At 31.1% G+C, this 18,117-nt stretch overlaps 2 protein-coding genes across 2 annotated transcripts; both read left to right on the top strand.

Annotated features, from left to right (window-relative positions):
• Positions 1–1,211: 1,211 nt before the first annotated feature.
• Positions 1,212–5,807, top strand: LOC112762698 (uncharacterized). The gene is made up of 7 exons (XM_072223818.1): positions 1,212–1,870; positions 2,346–2,495; positions 2,694–2,810; positions 2,934–3,083; positions 3,164–3,343; positions 4,328–4,662; positions 5,043–5,807. The coding sequence occupies exons 1-7, from the start codon at positions 1,306–1,308 to the stop codon at positions 5,649–5,651; spliced, it is 2,106 nt and encodes a 701-aa protein (XP_072079919.1). The 5' UTR covers positions 1,212–1,305; the 3' UTR covers positions 5,652–5,807.
• Positions 5,808–9,564: 3,757 nt separating this feature from the next.
• On the top strand, positions 9,565–13,413 carry LOC112766820 (uncharacterized). The gene is made up of 3 exons (XM_025812712.3): positions 9,565–10,117; positions 10,210–10,399; positions 13,170–13,413. Exons 1-2 carry the CDS (start codon positions 9,692–9,694, stop codon positions 10,255–10,257), a joined length of 474 nt encoding a protein of 157 aa, XP_025668497.1. The 5' UTR covers positions 9,565–9,691; the 3' UTR covers positions 10,258–10,399; positions 13,170–13,413.
• The last annotated feature ends 4,704 nt before the right edge of the window (positions 13,414–18,117 follow it).

The raw sequence follows: 18,117 nt of genomic DNA, 5'->3' as shown, positions 1-18,117 counted from the left end.
AAATTTAGTATTTATAGAAAAAATTATTTAAATTTGTATAATTATTTAAATAATATTAGAAAATTATTGTTTGATAAAAAATTGTTGTAATGGTTATAAAATTGTTCTTTAAAATAGTTAAAAAGAACAGTTTTATTTGTTGCTATAATGTAATGAAAAATTGAATTTCAACAATAACATTGTAAAAACTGTTGTCTAAGGCCATCTAATAGAACGATTTTAAAGTGTAGCATTTTAGCAACGGTTTTTATGCATTTCTTTTGTATAATTATTTAAACAACAATAAAAAATCGTTGCTTAAAAATAAATCATGGTAACGGTTATAAAACCGTTCTTTAAAATAGCCAAAGAGAACGGTTTTAATTTGTTGTTATAAAATAATAAAAAATTGAATTCAATAATAACACTATAAAAAATCGTTGTCTAAAACTATCTAAGAAAATGGTTTTAAGGCGTTGCCAAATTTGGCGTTGTTAAAGCCCATATTTATTGAAGTAAGGAATGATTGGAGGTGTAAGGTGTGTATAGACTCGAGTATGATCTATATCACTGTGTAGCGATGAAGCATACTCCTTCCGGAATTTGCAGCAGGGTACGAGGAGGGCTCTCATGGAGGTTTTATGCTAAGAGATAGTGTAACGCGTTACTATTATTTAGTCTATTGATGTTTGATTAATACTATTGCTTTAGTTTTGTGTTGGTTCCTGTTATGTACTTGGACTTGTTGATCTCACATCCCTGTTCGTACGTGTTTGTGTCTCATCTCTCATGTATACTAAATATAAATCCATTACTGTGCACGTACTTAAAGCTTAAAGTTTTAATTACTTTCAACAATGTCGGAATTTCCACTCAATATTTTATTCTTTCCTTGTCATCTAAATAAAGTTGAAAGCATGAAGCAAGAAATTGATAAAGGCATGCATTATATTATTTACGCACGTATACTAGAAATCTTCTTTAGTGTCTTACGGGGTTAAAATAAATTCAATAATAAAATAATATAAGCTATATTAAAATTAACAAATTAGACATAAATTTATTAGGCACTATAAAATTTTGTATCAAATTATTATTTATATATTAAAATTAATTATTATATATTTATATATAATATTATTTAATTTATTTTTAATATATATTTTATATTAATAATTAATTTTAATGAGTAATTTTAATATATTACTTCTTATTAGCAAAATGGGCAATCCATATAGGTATAGTAACACACACAAGATGCTAACAACACTGCATATAAATCAACATTAATTCCAAAATAAAGTCATATAATTTCCACTAACAAACATGTCGGTGACAAACGAAGTAACTAAAGAAGAAGAAGAAATTGGAATGGAACTGGCCGGAGCCGATGAAGAACTGCGTGAAAAGCTAGCACAATACACACTCGAAGGCAATTGGGTTGAAGTAAAGAAGATGTACCGCTCAATCCCAAAGTCCCGCACCATAACGGTTAACAATTCTGAGGACACGGCGTTGCACGTGGCGGTGGATTTGGACGAAGAAAATGTTGTTAAAGATCTTGTGAGTATAATCGTAGAGCATGAGAAGAGTGCTCTGAAGATAGGGAACAAGCACGGCGATACACCTCTCCATGTGGCGGCGTCCAGGGGGTTTGCGAGACTGTGCAAGTGCATCATAGGGGAGAATGAGGAGAGGATAGAGTTGAGGACACTGAAGAACAACAATGGGGAGACACCATTGTTTCTTGCTGCTTTGAATGGGAACAAAAAAGCATTCGCCTACCTCTCTCAAACTTTTCATGATCGTCACCAAATTATTTTGCCTCATCTTGTGCGCGATCATGATCAGGATAGTATTCTTCATTGTGTTATCGGGAGGGAATATTTCGGTAAGCAACCTAATTTTTGTCCTTTCTTTTAAAAACATTATTCTTATATATTTATTATTTTTATCTGACATTTATCTTTAAAATTTATTTTAATAGAGTATTTTTTTTTAAGAATAATCATTAAACTGTACAAAAATTTTGAACGCAGGAAAAGTCTAGGACAGTAACTTTATTAAATTCTGGCCAACATGTAACCAGCAAAAAAAAATAAGTCATTGGATGAAATCTCACATCAATCTCACACCATTAAAATCACCATTAATGACTATTTGATGGCTATAAATCACAAAAGTTGCTGTCTCCCTAATACCCCTCATTCAAATATTTATCGGTTGAATAATATTATTTGTGAAAAGTATTTTTTGTTGACATTATATATTTTAAAAAATTTTGGATACGAGGATATATACATACATTGATTGCTAATTTAATTTGTTGGTATCTGTATATATATTGTTATGGTGGATCGGAACAGATTTAGCAGTGATAATAGCGGATAATTTTCCTATGCTTACTACACTTCGAAATAAGGATGGATTCACCCCTCTCAAAGTTCTTGCTACTAGGCCCTCGGCTTTCCCAAGTGGAATCAAATTTTCATGGTGGAAGCGGATCCTCTATCACTGTAGGTTTTTGTATATCTAAATACTATATACATATAATAGCTATTAATAAGATAGAAGAATATTAGAGATATCAAAATATTATGTCAATATTATTATCCTTTTGAGCATTAGTGTTTTGATTATTAATCAAATTGTAGTTATATATATCTTTTTCTTGTTAGCTTACTTTTCTTTTGTATTCTTTTCCTTTTCGAAAGGTATTCTCATAGAGCCACTGAATGCTGAGCATAGACTGAAGAAGATTCGAGAAAAGATGGAGGCTAAATCCGAAGAAAAGTTCCCAAAGAATTACGCCACATTATGGGACTTCATTAGTACGTGGATGCATTTTCATGCTAGCATTATTTTTAGAGAGTAAAAATAATGGCATGAATGAACAAGTAGCTTGACTAAAATATTAATTAAGTAGTATTTGGTTTGTATTCTGCTGACAACAGGGATATGTTGGTGGGAAAAAGATCAGGAAGCAGACATAGAGAAATCCATTAAGAATGATGATGACAGTCCATTTTACCCACCAAATTACGAAACGGTTCTCCAAATTATCAGTTCTATATACGTGCTCGTTTTTGGTCTCCACGGTGTCGGTATGTCTTCCTTCTTTTCTTTGATGACGTATTTTGATGATAGCAAACTTATATGAGCCTCAATGTATGTACTTCAAAAGCGGTAAAGGAAATAAGAAAGACAAAGAAAAAACACAAATGGAGTGGTCAATTATTGGACGCACTGATGGAACGCCCTTACGAAGCATTCGCAGGAAAGGCGGGAGAGCGACCCGATCCTCGCGGATGGGATATCCAACCTGAAGTCTATGATATCGGAAGACGCCACGGGAAACAACAAGGTATTGATGAAAATTTATATCGAGTTTTAGGGCTGCACATGGATCGGATAATATCCGCGTATCCGCGGTAATTATCCGCATCCGATCCGAATTTTGCGGATATTATCCAATCCGCAGAGCCGTCAGATCGGATCGGATTGGATCCGTACTATGGTCGGATTGGATTGCGGATTTGGCAGTGATATCCGCGGATCTGATCCGCAAATCCGCATATCCGCACATCACATATAAATAACATAGTTTAAGAAAATAAACCCTAATTAGGTATGAATTTTAGTGTGTTATTTATGAATTTTATGATATTTTATTTTTAATTTTTTATGTTGTACTTTAACTTAGAATAATTAAACTTAAATCTTGTGTTATTATTTTGTTTTTGTTATTCAAAAGAACTATTATTGATAATATTTTAGGAGTAAATAGGCTTAAACAGATAAAAAATAAATTTTTTGGATTTTTTTGTAAAAACAATCAAATAGAATCTCAAAATAGTTTTTTTTTTTAATTATGCGGATATACCCGATATCCGATCCGATCCTCGGATCCGGCCTAAAAAAATGTGGATATCGTATCCGATCCGATCCGATGAGTACAGTGCGTATCGAATAGAATTTTAGGCTATATCCGATCCGATCTGATCCGTGTGTAGCCCTATCCAGTTTTTTTTATGCGAACATAATTGAAAACTAAAAATTATTAAATAACTTTGATTATTGCACGTGAGTTTTTGTTCATATATCATATGAGATAAATTTAGAATTAAAATAATAAAAATTAATAAATATTTAAAATAAATATGTAGTGGATATTATTTTATTTTAAAGTGTGGCTAAATAAATAAAATATATTTTTAATATAAATTTTTTTTATAAACTTATTATATCTAATATTATTTTGTTGTTTAATAAGCATTAGACTAATTTATTATTTTCTTCAAAACATTTTTGAATCGTCGATCGAATACCTAAAATTGGTCCAACAAAGGTACTGACGATGAAGAGACACCATTTTTATTGGCTGCGAGGAATGGCATAGTTGAAATGGTGGTCAAGATTCGACGTCTGATACCAAGTGTCATCCACAACACCAACTCAAAGAAGGAAAACGTGGTGCTGGTGGCAGTGAAACACAGACAACCGCATGTTGTTGAGGCACTTAAAACAGAACTAAAAGATGAAGTTTGGAATACGTTGATTCAGGCAGTGGATGACGATGACAACACACTTTTGCACTTAGCAGCACAAAAACAAGTAGGGAGCAAGCCTTGGAATGTTGCTGGCACTGCCTTAGAAATGATGTGGGATATAAAGTGGTATCAAGTAAGTTCTCAAATCACTTTTCCAAAAGACTTAAACACATAAAAAATATGTATAATTTTATATTTGCAGAGCATTCTTCATCACAAACATATATGTACAGTAGAAAATTTTAGGATTCAGCATTTTTATTAAAATTTAGCCAATATTTAATTATTAAAAAATGGTGTAATTTCACGTTATTAGATATAATCTCAATAATAATAATAATAATAATTAACAAAATAGTTAATAAACAATAAAAATGAGACCAATTAAATTAGTGAGTCTCTTGTATTATCTAATGTGATCATGTTAAGGAAACAAAAGAACAATAATTAAAATTTATCTTATTTAAAAAATAATTTTTTTGTTACAAAATATTTCTATTTTTAACGTTGCAGTATATTAAGAGTCTTGTACCGCAACGTGTCTACTTTAGAAGCAACAAGGAGTCAAAGACAGCAGGGGAGATCTTTCAGACATCACACGAGAGTCTTGTGGAAAACGGCAGTGTGTGGTTGAAGGAAACATCGCAAGCATGCTCTGTGGTGGCGGCACTTGTTGCGGGTGTCTCCTTCGCCACAGCTAGCCAATTCCCTGGTGGCACCAACGGTAAAGGCGAGCAGCAACTAGAAGGCGAAGCAGCGTTCCATGCATTCGCCATGGCTTCCCTCGTCGGTCTTTGCTTCTCTGTGACAGGACTCATAATGTTCCTGTGCATCCTCACATCTCGAAAAGAAGCCAAAGATTTTCGCAGGGCATTGCCGCTGAAACTGCTTCTAGGGTTGAGTTCCCTCTTCGTCTCTATTGTAGCCATGGTTGTATCTTTTTGCTCTGGCAATTTCTTCATCTTCAGTCGCAAGTATGAGAGTTTCCTCATCTCCTTCTATGCAGCTACTTCCGTACCTTTCGCTCTCTATGCCTTGGCACAGTTTCCGCTATACTTTGATCTTCTAATTACGATTATCACTAGGGTGCCTTGGCCAAGTAATAAAGCTGACAATTTCTAAAGTTGTCATAATGTTCCATTATTCTTCTATGTCAATTTGGGCTTCCATTCCTTGTGTATGGGAGAATGAAAATTTTAATCTTTAAATTAACAATGTTTCCGAGATACTTTCAATGTGACAAACATGGAGGACGATACCTTCATGTCTTTCCCTACACATTATTCCTTGTACTTATTACCTATTTATTTACTTGCTTCGTATTTGTTAATTTTATTAAGAAAAAGTATAGTGCCATCAACTTTTATATTTTGTGCTCAACATTTAACTATTAAAAAAAAGTGAGTGATCTCTCATCATTAGATGTAATCTCATACCATTGAATATATATTGATAGTCAATTAATGATTACAAAACACAAAAATTGCTGGCCCTAGCACTTCTCTTTTATTAAACAGTTTAAATTTTGTGTGTATTATGGTTTGGGAGATACTTTCAATGTGATAAACATGGAGGACGATGCCTTCGTGTCTGATCTTGGCTAATTTTTTTGAAATGGATAAATATGATGTATTATTCATTGGTGTGGATAAATTGAATATATATATTTTTTAGATGAAAATTCAGGTACAGTTAATTTTATATAAAGTTAATAGTTGAAAGTCATTAAATTATTTAAATAATTTGACTAATTTTTTATCTAACGATTCTTAATTATAACTTCACATAAAATTGATTGTACCTAAATTTTCACAATTTTATTTTAACGTGGAGATAGAAGATTTGAGAGTTCCGATTTTTTTATTTTTCTTTCACAATTTTGTGATATATCTCCTTTTTCCATGATCCAACAAAATACACTTTCTCCAATATATATTAAAAACAAAAAGCGTCATGTCTTTCCCTACACATTATTCTTTGTACCTACTTATTTGCTTGCTTGACAATTGTTAGTTTTATAAACAGTTTGAAAGTTGGTTTTGTGTAATATGGTTTTGAATGTTGTAATAAAACTAGAATGATTAATTTTGATGAAAAAATAATTTAAATGAATGGTTAGAAAAAATTGTTATTTATATTATTAATAAAATAAGAAAAAATATAAAGACATTTAAAATTTAATGTGTTTCTCAGTTGATTAAAATGAATATTATGATGGTTTATTTATAAGTGTTTTTGAGTTGACATACATTATAATTTTTAGATAATTTTCTATAAATATTATTTTAGATGTTTCTAAATATTAACCTATATATTTTTAGATACTCTTCATAGATATTTTTCATACTTTGACTTATTTATTTAATTTTTAAAATTTTTTATCATAATATATAGATATTTATTCTTATAAAATAAAATCACGAAAATTCTATTTTTTTTTACAAATATATAGCATGATTAATAGCAATAATTAACGGCACTGAATTGATGATGATAAATAGTTCTTTACTTCATTTTGGTTTGGTTACTTTGTTACTTCGTAGTTTTAATTTTGATACCAAAAAGAAAAAGGGAAAATGAATAAAAGATAAGAACCGAAGAAGAAGAGTATTGCTTTAAAAAGCAGTTCGGATATGAAAGGTACATATAGAGGCCAAAGATGTGAAGAATAATATGAACTTAATATTTTCTTTTCTTTTATTTGTTTAGTTTTTTAAAGTTCATTTTATTAGTCAAGCATTGAACTACAAAAATGTTATGCCTTCTAATCACAATATTAGATGAGTCATCATTTTGTGTCGAATGTATGATAAAATCACTGTTTCCAATAACCTCACTAAATTAAGAGTATCATGGGAGCCGAGAGTTTCATACATAAATCGATCATCTTGCTTAAATTTCTCGAAGAGAAATATTAGGGCCGATTTTTTAAATTAATATTAGTTTATATTTTAAACTAGCATCTTAATTTTTATATTATTAAAATTTAAATTTAATATTTATGGTTTAAAATTAGTCTAGTGTGGGCAAAAATGACATACACCAATAATAAAATGATATATATATATATATATATATATATATATATATATATATATATATATATATATATATATACTATAACATTTTAGGTCTATGACCATGATTTTTTTTATCACGGTAAAAAATCGTGACCATAGACCCTCTATGGTCATGGTTTTTTAGAGTGACAAAAAAAAAGCTATAGTCACGGTTTTTTTGAAAAGGGTGACCATAGAGTACCTATGGTCACAGTTTTTTAAAAAAGGGTGGCCTAAAAGGGTCTATGGTCACGGTTTTGAGAGGTGACCTAAAGGAGTTTATGGTCACAGTTTTTTACAGTGACTAAAAGGGGTCTATGGTCACGGTTTTTCAAAACAGGGTGACCTAAAAGGGTCTATGGTCACGGTTTTGGAGGGTGGCCTAAAGGGGTCTATGGTCACGGTTTTGGGGGTGGCCTAAAAGGGTCTATGGTCACGGTTTTGGGGGTGACCTAAAGGGATCTATGGTCATGGTTTTTTACAGTGACAAAAAAGGGACTATGGTCACAGTTTTACAAAAAAGGGTGACCTAAAAGGAGCTATGGTCACGGTTTTACAAAAAAGGGTGACCTAAAAGGGTCTATGGTCCCGGTGTTGGGGGGTGACCTTAAGGGGTCTATGGTCACGATTTTGAGGGTGGCCTAAAAGTGTCTATGGTCACAGTTTTGGGGGATGGCCTAAAGGGGTCTATGGTCACGGTTTTGGGGGTGGCCTAAAAGGGTCTATGGTCACGGTTTTAGGGGTGACCTAAAGGGGTCTATGGTCACGGTTTTTTACAGTGACCAAAAAGGGGCTATGGTCACGGTTTTTCAAAAAATGGTGACCTAAAAGGGTCTATGGTCACGGTTTTGGGGGGTGACCTAAAAGGGTCTATGGTCACGGTTTTGGGGGTGACCTAAAGGTGTCTATGGTCACGATTTTTTACGGTGACCAAAAAGGGTATATGGTCACGGTTTTTCGGAAGGGTGACCTAAAATGGTCTATGGTCACGGTTTTGAGGGTGACCTAAAGAGATTTATGATCACGGTTTTTTACAATGACCAAAAAGTGTCTATGGTCACGGTTTTTCAAAAGGGTGATCTAAAAGGGTCTGTGGTCACGGTTTTGGGGGTGACCTAAAGGGGTCTATAGTCACAGTTTTAATCATTTGAGTTTAAATTAATTAAAATTTTTATGTATTTTTTATAATTTTAAATATTTTATCTTTTAAAAATTTTAATAATTAAAAATTAATAATAATTTTATATGATTTATTTTAAATATTAAAATTTTAAATTTAATTTTATAAATAAAAAATTAAGTTGAATACTATTAATTTTAAATTAAAAAAAGATTTAAAACTTAATAACATAAAAAATTATTTAATAACTTAATAATGATTTAAAAAATGATTTATAATTAGTTACTTTATAGAAATTGGAATTAAAGTTGTGATAGAAAAATAATGAAATGTAATATAATTTAATTTAGATAATCGATATTTTAGATTTAAAATCGTATATTTATAAAATGTGATTTGTAAGACCCATAATTTTCGAAAAAATATTATTTGAGTTAATTTCAATTTATATATTCATTAAATACTTTATTTTTAGAAATTATTTTATTAAAAGTAATTAAATTAAGTTTTGATAATTAAATGAAAAATTTTACTTACTCTTATAATATTGAATAATTTTTTATATTTAAATTATAGAACTTAATAATTTTAAAAGAATAAGAATTTTGTATGATTTAGTTTGAATAATTGAGATTTTAGAAGTTAATATTTTAATTTTTATAGACAAAAAAAATTAATTATAATATCTCTAATTTTTAAATTAGAATATTAGATTTAAAAGAAAATTAATAAATTGATAATCAAATAATATTTTCAAAGTAATTTTAAAAAAATAAATTAGATTTTCATTTAATACTCTATACCCTAATTTAATTAAAATTACTAAATTTCAATTTACTCAAAAATCCTAATTCCTAAATTAATTTAGAAAATCCTAACCCAAATACCCTTCACCCCAGCGCCGTTTCCCCCTTTCACTGATCAGCTTCATTTTTCCTCACACACAGCAAAGAGAGAGTGAGACCCGAAAGAGAGAGAACGAGATGAACGGAAGAGAAAGGGAGACCCAGAGGAGGTGCCGCTGGGCCAGAGTTGCCGCTGGGAGGGTCCTCGCCGCTGCCGCTATAGCCACGCAGCCGCTGTCTGGTTGTCATCGTCGTCGCGCTCGCCAGAAACGAGGCAGAGAGCAGCGCCGAGAGGAAGCCTGTCAACCCCATCGCCGCCGTCATGCTCGCAAGTATAGAGGAAGCCCGTTGCTGCCAGCTTTGTCGGATCTCTGTCATCGAACCCGTCCTTCGCGCCGCCATTGGAGTCGCGAATGGAGGAGGGAGAAGAGGCACGAAAGGGAGCGTCACGGTGTTGCCGTGGTCGTCGAGTGGCTGGGCTTGCCATCGTCGCGTTTGAAGGGAGGCGTCACTGATATACCCGACAGCAGCTTCCCCTGCGTTCCCAATTCCATTTTTGAAACTGTAACACTCTTGCTCATGCTCTGTTTTTCGAATCTATTCCTCTACCATATTTTGTTCTGATTACAATAGCATATGTTAATGTCTCTGTTTAGTATTATCATCTTTATCCGGAACCACTGATGTCACCGCTACGGAGATGATTGGGATAGGCGCGATTGTCATTGTTGTTGCTGCCCCAGAAGAAGTGAGGCTGCTGCTGCTGTTCCGGCCGCATTGGCTGTTGTAAACTGGAAAAAAGAAGGGCATCATTGCGTTTAAATTTGACGGTTTTGACTAATTGAGGTAGGGGGTTTAAACGATTTCAATTTAAGAATGCCTACAAGGTTTATTGAATAACTGCAAATAGATTTAATAGCTGTGAGTAATTGATTGATTATGTGAATATTGAATTGTGGCTGAAATTGTGATTGGAATGGCTGAGATTGTGATTTGGAATTGTTGATTAGTGATATTGATTGATTATGTGGATTGGGAATTGTTTGATGACTAATTGTTGAGAATTTCTGAATTTTAATGGGTTATGTTGGATTTGTTGCCGTTAAGCTGTTATTTGGTATATTGTAATGTTAATGAACTTGGTTGGTGGTTGATTTGAAATTGGTTTTGAGGGGTATTGAAGAGTTGGATTTTGAATACTAAATGGTTTGCTGAAAATCAGGTTCTCTTGAAATAAAACGGCAACTTTAAAAGTGATTTAGTAACTCTATAGTGACTAAAATTATAAGAATTTAAATGTTAAGTAAATTATATTAAGTGTAATTGTGAAAATTCAATTTTTAAGGTTTCGTATCAACTAGAGAATTAGTTATGATTTTTCAAAGTTGAACTCTAAAATCTGATTTTCTGCATAATTTTAAACGAAGTCAGAAACTTTGAAAAGCTATAACTACTTACGTAATGATCGGAATTGCATGAGACTAAGCCTGGGTTAAACTTGGGGATATAAGGAACTAAACTGGTAAATTTGAGACTTTTTCATTAAGTTTATGATTTATGGTAAATTTTTGAATTGGGGATGTCAAATCTGGTTTTTCTGCAGAACGTTTAACACAGCAGCAACTTGATTCCTCTATTGGAAATTCTGCAGTTTGAATTTTGAAATGGAACAAATTTTAAATAAAACTTTGGTCCTAATACTTTAATTTCATAAAAATTTAGAATGGTTAGAGTTGTGGTTTTAAAGATTTGGATTTTCAGAGAAAGATGTATTATGCAGTAACTTTGAGACTTCATAATTTTTAATTCTGGAATGATATTGAGATGCAACTAATTGGAGGTGAAAGTTGAGTATGTTTAGTATATATGATTCAAATTTCAGGGTTTTCCATGTTTTAGTGAGTTATGGGACTTGGAAGAGGTTATGTTCAATGATTTGTAAAACAGACTTCAGCAGAAAATTACCTAACTTCCAAGCTACGTAACTCCTTCATTAAAAATGGTATGATCCTGGAACCAATTGAGAAAGAAATTTGAATAAGTTATGTTTAACCACATAAATTTTGAAGGTGGTTGGATTTAATTTGGATTTTATATGAAATTTCGAATGTTGTACGCTGCTGCTGTCTTCTGGATTTAAAACACTGCAGAGCAGTCACGGTTTTGCTTATATTCCCGAAGCTAGAGTTAGCGAAAAATTCTGAACTGCTTTGAATAAATGTGATTGCTTACTTGCCTGTGGCTAGTTCTGAATATTTATTTGATATTGAAGTAGTGAATGAAGGATTGATTTAAAATTCTGATTCGAATGTTTATCAAGTATAATTTGAGAATTGGAAAGTGATTGGATGTTAGATTTAGTTTGATTTCGGAAAATGATTTGAGATTTGTGAATGACTTGGGTTTAAAAATGTTGGAAAGTGTTTGAGAAGATGTTAGTTGACTTTGTTGGAAATGAATTGGAATTTGGAAAGGGTTATAATATTGGAGATGAGCTTGATTTGTAGAAAAATGAATTTAAATTGAAAATGGTTTGAGATATTGAAATTGTTCAGATTTTGAAATTGAGTTGAAAGGAGTTTGAGCAATAGTTTTGTTGGGACCCGGAAAGGCTAGATTGCTGATGCAGTTGAGCATTGTAGTGCTTTCCGGTTGTGTGCTTTGCCAATGATAATTGGCGCTTCGATGAGATTATATTTCTAAAGCCAGTCTATTCTCTTCATCTTTAATATCTTAGGTTTCAATGCATCTTTTTAGGCTATTTTTATTTTCTCTTTTCTGTTTTTCAGAGTTGCTTTTTCTGAAACATCTGACCTCACTCTGATTTAAATTTAGTCAAGTAGCAGATTCCCTTGTTCTCAAATGTGAATCCTTATGGCTAGTTCTCAGTGAAAATTTTTGTATTTTCAATTTTTCAGTGTAGCAATAAACAACTTGTTTGGTATGCTTGTAGGATGATTATTTGTTGGGACTGTCCGTGAATTTAGGGTTTTTTGAACTAACCTAGGGATTAGCATTTCTTGTTTCTTCTAAAATTGGTAATAGCAAGGTTTTACACTAAACAAAAGGGTGAATATAATGAGTTGTAACAGTGATGAATTTAAGTACTAAGAGTAAATTTTTGCATGAAAATTTCTCATTCCAATTTTACCAAAGAAATATATATGGGGACTACTAAATCATTTTGATTTCACTCAATCAAAACACATCACTTTATAAATGTCATGTAGATGATATGATATCACTATTTTTTGTCTTAATGATAAATTAGGAATTTTAATTTTATTTATTTTTCAGAGGTCATGCATCAACTTTATTTATGTGATTAGTGTGTAAAAATTTTAAAAGTTTTTGTATCTATTTTCTTTGATTTTTCAAATAGCTTTGTGTTTTTCAAGATATTTTATAATTATTGATATGTAAAATCTTCAATTGCTAAATTGTAAATATTTTTCAGAACATGCTTGATTATGTCTCATTTTAAGACAGAAAGTTTAAAATAGAAATTATTTTGTATTTTATATTAATTTAGGATTAATATTTGTTAATTGATTATTTTGTTTACCTACTCTTGAATGTTCTTTACGAGAAATTTTTTGTTTTATTTTGTATACAGGATAATTTTTTTGGACTCGTAAAGACAAAAGGAGTTGACTAGTTGTTGTGGCACCCTGTATAAGATGGGATGGGTCTTATAATGAGTTTGGTTATCTAAATGTATTATTTTGATGTGTTGTTTACTTTTTGATAAGATATTTTATCCGATATTATATGTAATGGATAAATTACACTGTATTTTGATTAGTGTTGTAATGAATATCTAATTTTTAATGAAACTTTTATGATTTGGATTTATCAAATTTTTTATTTTTAGATTTATTTTGTGATTATCATCATTTTGGGATGTGATTATGATTTAAAAAAATTAAATCTCAACATAAAACAGGCTATATACAGTGACCATAGATAAGCTATGGCCACAGTGAAAACCGTGACCATAGATAAGGCTATGGTCACGGTCAAGGTGGGGTGACCATAGAGACTATGGTCACGGCGAAAAACCGTGACCATAGATAAAGCTATGGTCACGGTTTAAGGAAGGGGTGACCATAAATAAGGCTATGGTCACGGTTTTGGTTAGGGGTGACCATAGAGGCTATGGTCACGGCCAAAACCGTGACCATAGATAAGGTTATGGTCACGGTTTTGGTGAGAGGTGACCATAGAAGCTATGGTCACGACCAAAACCGTAACCATAGATAAGGCTATGGTCACAGTTTAATGAGGGGTGGCCATAGGGGCTATGGTCACGGCTAAAATCGTGACCATAGCTAAGGCTATGGCCACGGTTTTTGGTGGGGTAACCATAGAGGCTTTGGTCACGGTTTTAGGAAGGGATGACCATAGAGGCTATGGTCACGGTTTTATCGCGTGACCATAGATTAACCTATGGTCACGGTAAAAAAACGTGGCCTAAAGTGCCAGAATTTAAACATTACAACCATGACCATAGATAAAAAAATCGTGACCATAGGTCTATGGTCACGAGAGAATAGACCACGACGGAAAAACCGTGACCATAGACCTATGATCACCCTTTTCACTAGCTATGGTCACGGTTTTTCACCGTGACCATAGATCTTTTTTTTTGTAGTGATATATATATATATAATAAAAGTACGATATACACCAACACAAATTAATAAGGGCGATAAATTTGTGGTGCTATTAATAATAGAGCCATGCATTATGTGATTCTTCAATTTATTTGAAGGATCTTTTTGCAATTATATGCATTCCACATTTCCACCCAAAAGGAAGAAGATATCGAAAAACGATTTACACGCAGGTATGTATTGTACGATACAAACAAGTAAGGCATGTGGAGGTGGACCTAAAAAGCAAAAATTGTAAAAGTAATTTATGAAAGAAAATTTTATTTGATTTTTCATCTTATTTTGGAGCAATATATATCCAATTTGTTTGATATCTATTTTCACGAAAGACTGCGCAGTCCCTAGCTACCTTAAAATAAACGACAAGGCATTATTTAATTAAGGCAGCTACTCCCATGAAGATGTCAAAAACATCTTCTCATGATGATTCTTGTTTAAAAAGTGTAACTTATTTATTTTGCAACACTTTAAATAAAGGTAACACTTTTACTTCAAATAAAATCAAGCCCTACAATCTATCATCCAATGGTCAAAATGATATATCTTCACATGATGACAATCATTAAATCTTCATTGGAGTAGCCACCTTTAATTAATTATATATGTTTTGAGACAAATCAATACTTGTTGAAGATATTATATATGCTTTTTACCAAAAATAAAACCAGCAGATAGCAGCGAATATTTAGTGGCGATTTTTTTAACCGCTGTTAAATAAAATCTGCCAGCGGTTCTTGTGGCGGATTTAGAGGGGGTTACCAAATGATTTCATTTTGCAGTGATTTTTCTGTAACAATCGCAAAATGTCGAGTTGGTGAATATTTAGATATTCGTTTTGCAGCAATTTTCTATTAACCGCTGCAATATTATTTTTAACTTGAATTTTTTTTGTTTAAACATTGCCTTGTTAAAACTATTCTAGTCCTTGCTAATTTTTTTTACTGAAAAACATGTTTCGAACACTACAACTTAAGGCATTAAATAAATTTTCATTTTTGTGTTACATAAAAAATAATTCATTAATTAAAAAAATATTTATAAATGAATAACAAAAAGAAATTTACGAATCAGGTTTTCTCTTGTACTATCAGCGCATTTTGAGATTGTATTAAAGCATAAATGCTAACAAAAAAATCAAGTGAACGTTCGAATTCATAACATCAAAACAAAGTTCAATAGAGCATAAAAATCAGAATTACTAAAATAGACAAACAAATATTGACTCAAAATTTCTCATCAATATCGTATTGACCTGGCCAGAAATACTTGTCAAAAATCTACTACAGTATCTTTTTGCTCTGGCAATTTTTTCATCTTCAGTCGCAAGTATGAGAGTTTCCTCATCTCCTTCTATGCAGCTACTTCCGTACCTTTCGCTCTCTATGCCTTGGCACAGTTTCCGCTATACTTTGATCTTCTAATTACTATTATCACTACGGTGCCTTGGCCAAGTAATAAAGCTGACAATTTCTAAAGTTGTCATAATGTTCCATTATTTTTCTGTCAATTTGGGCTTCCATTCGTTGTGCATGGGAGAATGAAAATTTTAATCTTTAAATTAACAATGTTTCGGAGATACTTTCAATGTCACAAACATGGAGGACGATACCTTCATGTTTTCCTACACATTATTCCTTGTACTTATTTCTTATTTATTTGGTGGCATAGTTTTGGATGACTAAGAATAATTATGTGTTGACTGACAAATAATCTTACAACATGTGGCATATATGGTAACTCATAGAAAAGTGTACTAAAGGAGGAGTGTGATAAACAAACAAACATTAATTACAGTGACAAATATAAAAATTGTTCTCTAGAATAGGAATTTTTGTGACGTGGGCTACTGGAGGAAATTGAAAAAAATTAGAGGCAACTAAAAAAAAGGCTGGCCAATAATAGAAAAAAAGTGGTATTAAATAATTAAAATTATGCAATAAATAATTATATTCAACCATTTGTAATATTTTGCCAAGTTAATATAATTTGTAACAAATAAGAAATGAAATCATATTTGTTACGGAAAAAAAATCTATCTATATATTATACTTTTTTTAACTTAAAAAAAACATAATTTATTTCATTAATTATTTGAGGCGAGATTGATGGAAGTATGGAGTCAATATTAACAAATACTAAGAAATTAGAAAATGATGTAAATGGACATTATTTTATTTTAATTTTATGTTACTGACTACGAATTGGTGTCTTAATTTATATAGAGTATTTTACTCAAATATTATTACTACAAAACAAAATATTTATATTATATTAATATTAAATGTTATATAATTATAAATTTTAAATATTATAAAATAAAAAATAATTTTATTTATTTTATAATGATATTATTTTAGAATTATTTTAAATTATAAACTATTTTAATATTTTTATTATTTGTGTAATACATTATAAGTACTATTTATCTTCTAATTTATTTAAGTTATAGCTATGTACGAATAAAATATTTTGTAAATAAATAACAAAATTAATATTTACCTGCATTTAAGAGTATATTCAAGAATAAAATACACTAATAAATCATATTTTTGTCAATTTTTATTTTATTATTATAATACTTTTAGCTTGTACTTTAGAAGGATCTTTTTATTATACGTTTAATAAATCATGCATTATGTGATTCTTCATCAATTTATTTGAAGGATCTTTTTGCATTTATATGCATTCCACACAAAAGGAAGATATCGAAGAACGATTTACACGCAGGTATATATTGTACGATACAAACAAGCAAGGTATGTGGAGGTGGACCCAAAAAGGAAAAAATTGTAAAAGTAATTTATAAAAGAAAATTTTATTTTATTTTTCATATTTTATTTTGGAGCAATATGTATCCAATTTGTTTGATGTCTATTTTCACCAAAGACTGCGTAGTCCCTAGCTACCTTAAAATAAATGACAAGGTATTATTTAATTAATTATTTATGTTTTGAGACAAATCAATACTTTTTGAAGATTTTATATATGCTTTTCACCAAAAATAAACATATTCTTTTAGAAAATGATAATTTCATTTTCGTCATTCCATACATAATTTTATTATATTATATATTTATATAGATTTATAAAAAAACGTATTATTAAAATAAAAATAACATTATCTATATTCTCTAATATTTTTGTAATTGATATAATAAGAATTATATTAAAGTAAATAAATATCCGAATATGACACATTCAGACTCGTAGTTTTGAGATTTTTACTTTTAATTTTAATGTTGTTAAATCAATCTAAAATTTCAAAGGAAAAGTATAGGAAAATAATATAAATCAGCCAATTTTTTAAACTCTATTTAATAATTAATTTTAAATTTTTAAATTTAAAATTAAAATAATTAAAAACTGATTAAAGAAACCCTAATTACAAACTGTAGAAACTTTTCTTTCTCTCACACTCTTGTAGCCGCACAGAAACCTTTTCCCTTCTCTCCCTCTCTCTCTCCCACTTCCACTCCCACTCCCACTCTCATAGCCGCGCCGTACACACTCTTTTTCGTTGTCATCGTCACCGAACCACCCAGCGCGAAGCCCTCTCTATCCTCCTCAGCCACACCAACCCTCTTCTTCTCTCTCCGCAAACCAGACACAACTAGAAAATGAATTAATACTGACAGATTTACAAACGGATTTGGTCTTTATTACAAACGGATTTTTGGTTACCGATAGATTTTGTCCCTCTGTAAAAGCTCCGTCAGAAATTATTTACCGACGAATTTTTTTCGTCAAAAAATTACAGACGAATTTTTACCAGTTACCGACGGATTTTCCTCTGTAAATTTTCTATCCATTTCCCAAAAGCGACAAACTTTCCGATGGATTTTTCGTCTGTAATTACAGACGGATTTTTCGACGAATTTTTCGTCTGTA

This window comes from Arachis hypogaea, chromosome 17 (assembly GCF_003086295.3).
Source record: "Arachis hypogaea cultivar Tifrunner chromosome 17, arahy.Tifrunner.gnm2.J5K5, whole genome shotgun sequence".
In the NCBI taxonomy this organism is placed as follows: Eukaryota; Viridiplantae; Streptophyta; class Magnoliopsida; order Fabales; family Fabaceae; genus Arachis; species Arachis hypogaea.
This window is presented reverse-complemented; position numbering and strand designations above follow the sequence as displayed.

Excerpts from the sequence above, each read along its gene's own strand:
- LOC112762698 (XM_072223818.1), top strand. The coding sequence starts at position 1,306 with ATGTCGGTGACAAACGAAGTAACTAAAGAAGAAGAAGAAATTGGAATG. Across the intron at positions 1,871-2,345 it reads TATCGGGAGGGAATATTTCG|ATTTAGCAGTGATAATAGCG; the intron begins GTAAGCAACCTA and ends GGATCGGAACAG. Across the intron at positions 4,663-5,042 it reads GGGATATAAAGTGGTATCAA|TATATTAAGAGTCTTGTACC; the intron begins GTAAGTTCTCAA and ends TTAACGTTGCAG.
- LOC112766820 (XM_025812712.3), top strand. The coding sequence starts at position 9,692 with ATGAACGGAAGAGAAAGGGAGACCCAGAGGAGGTGCCGCTGGGCCAGA. Across the intron at positions 10,118-10,209 it reads CCAATTCCATTTTTGAAACT|TATTATCATCTTTATCCGGA; the intron begins GTAACACTCTTG and ends GTCTCTGTTTAG.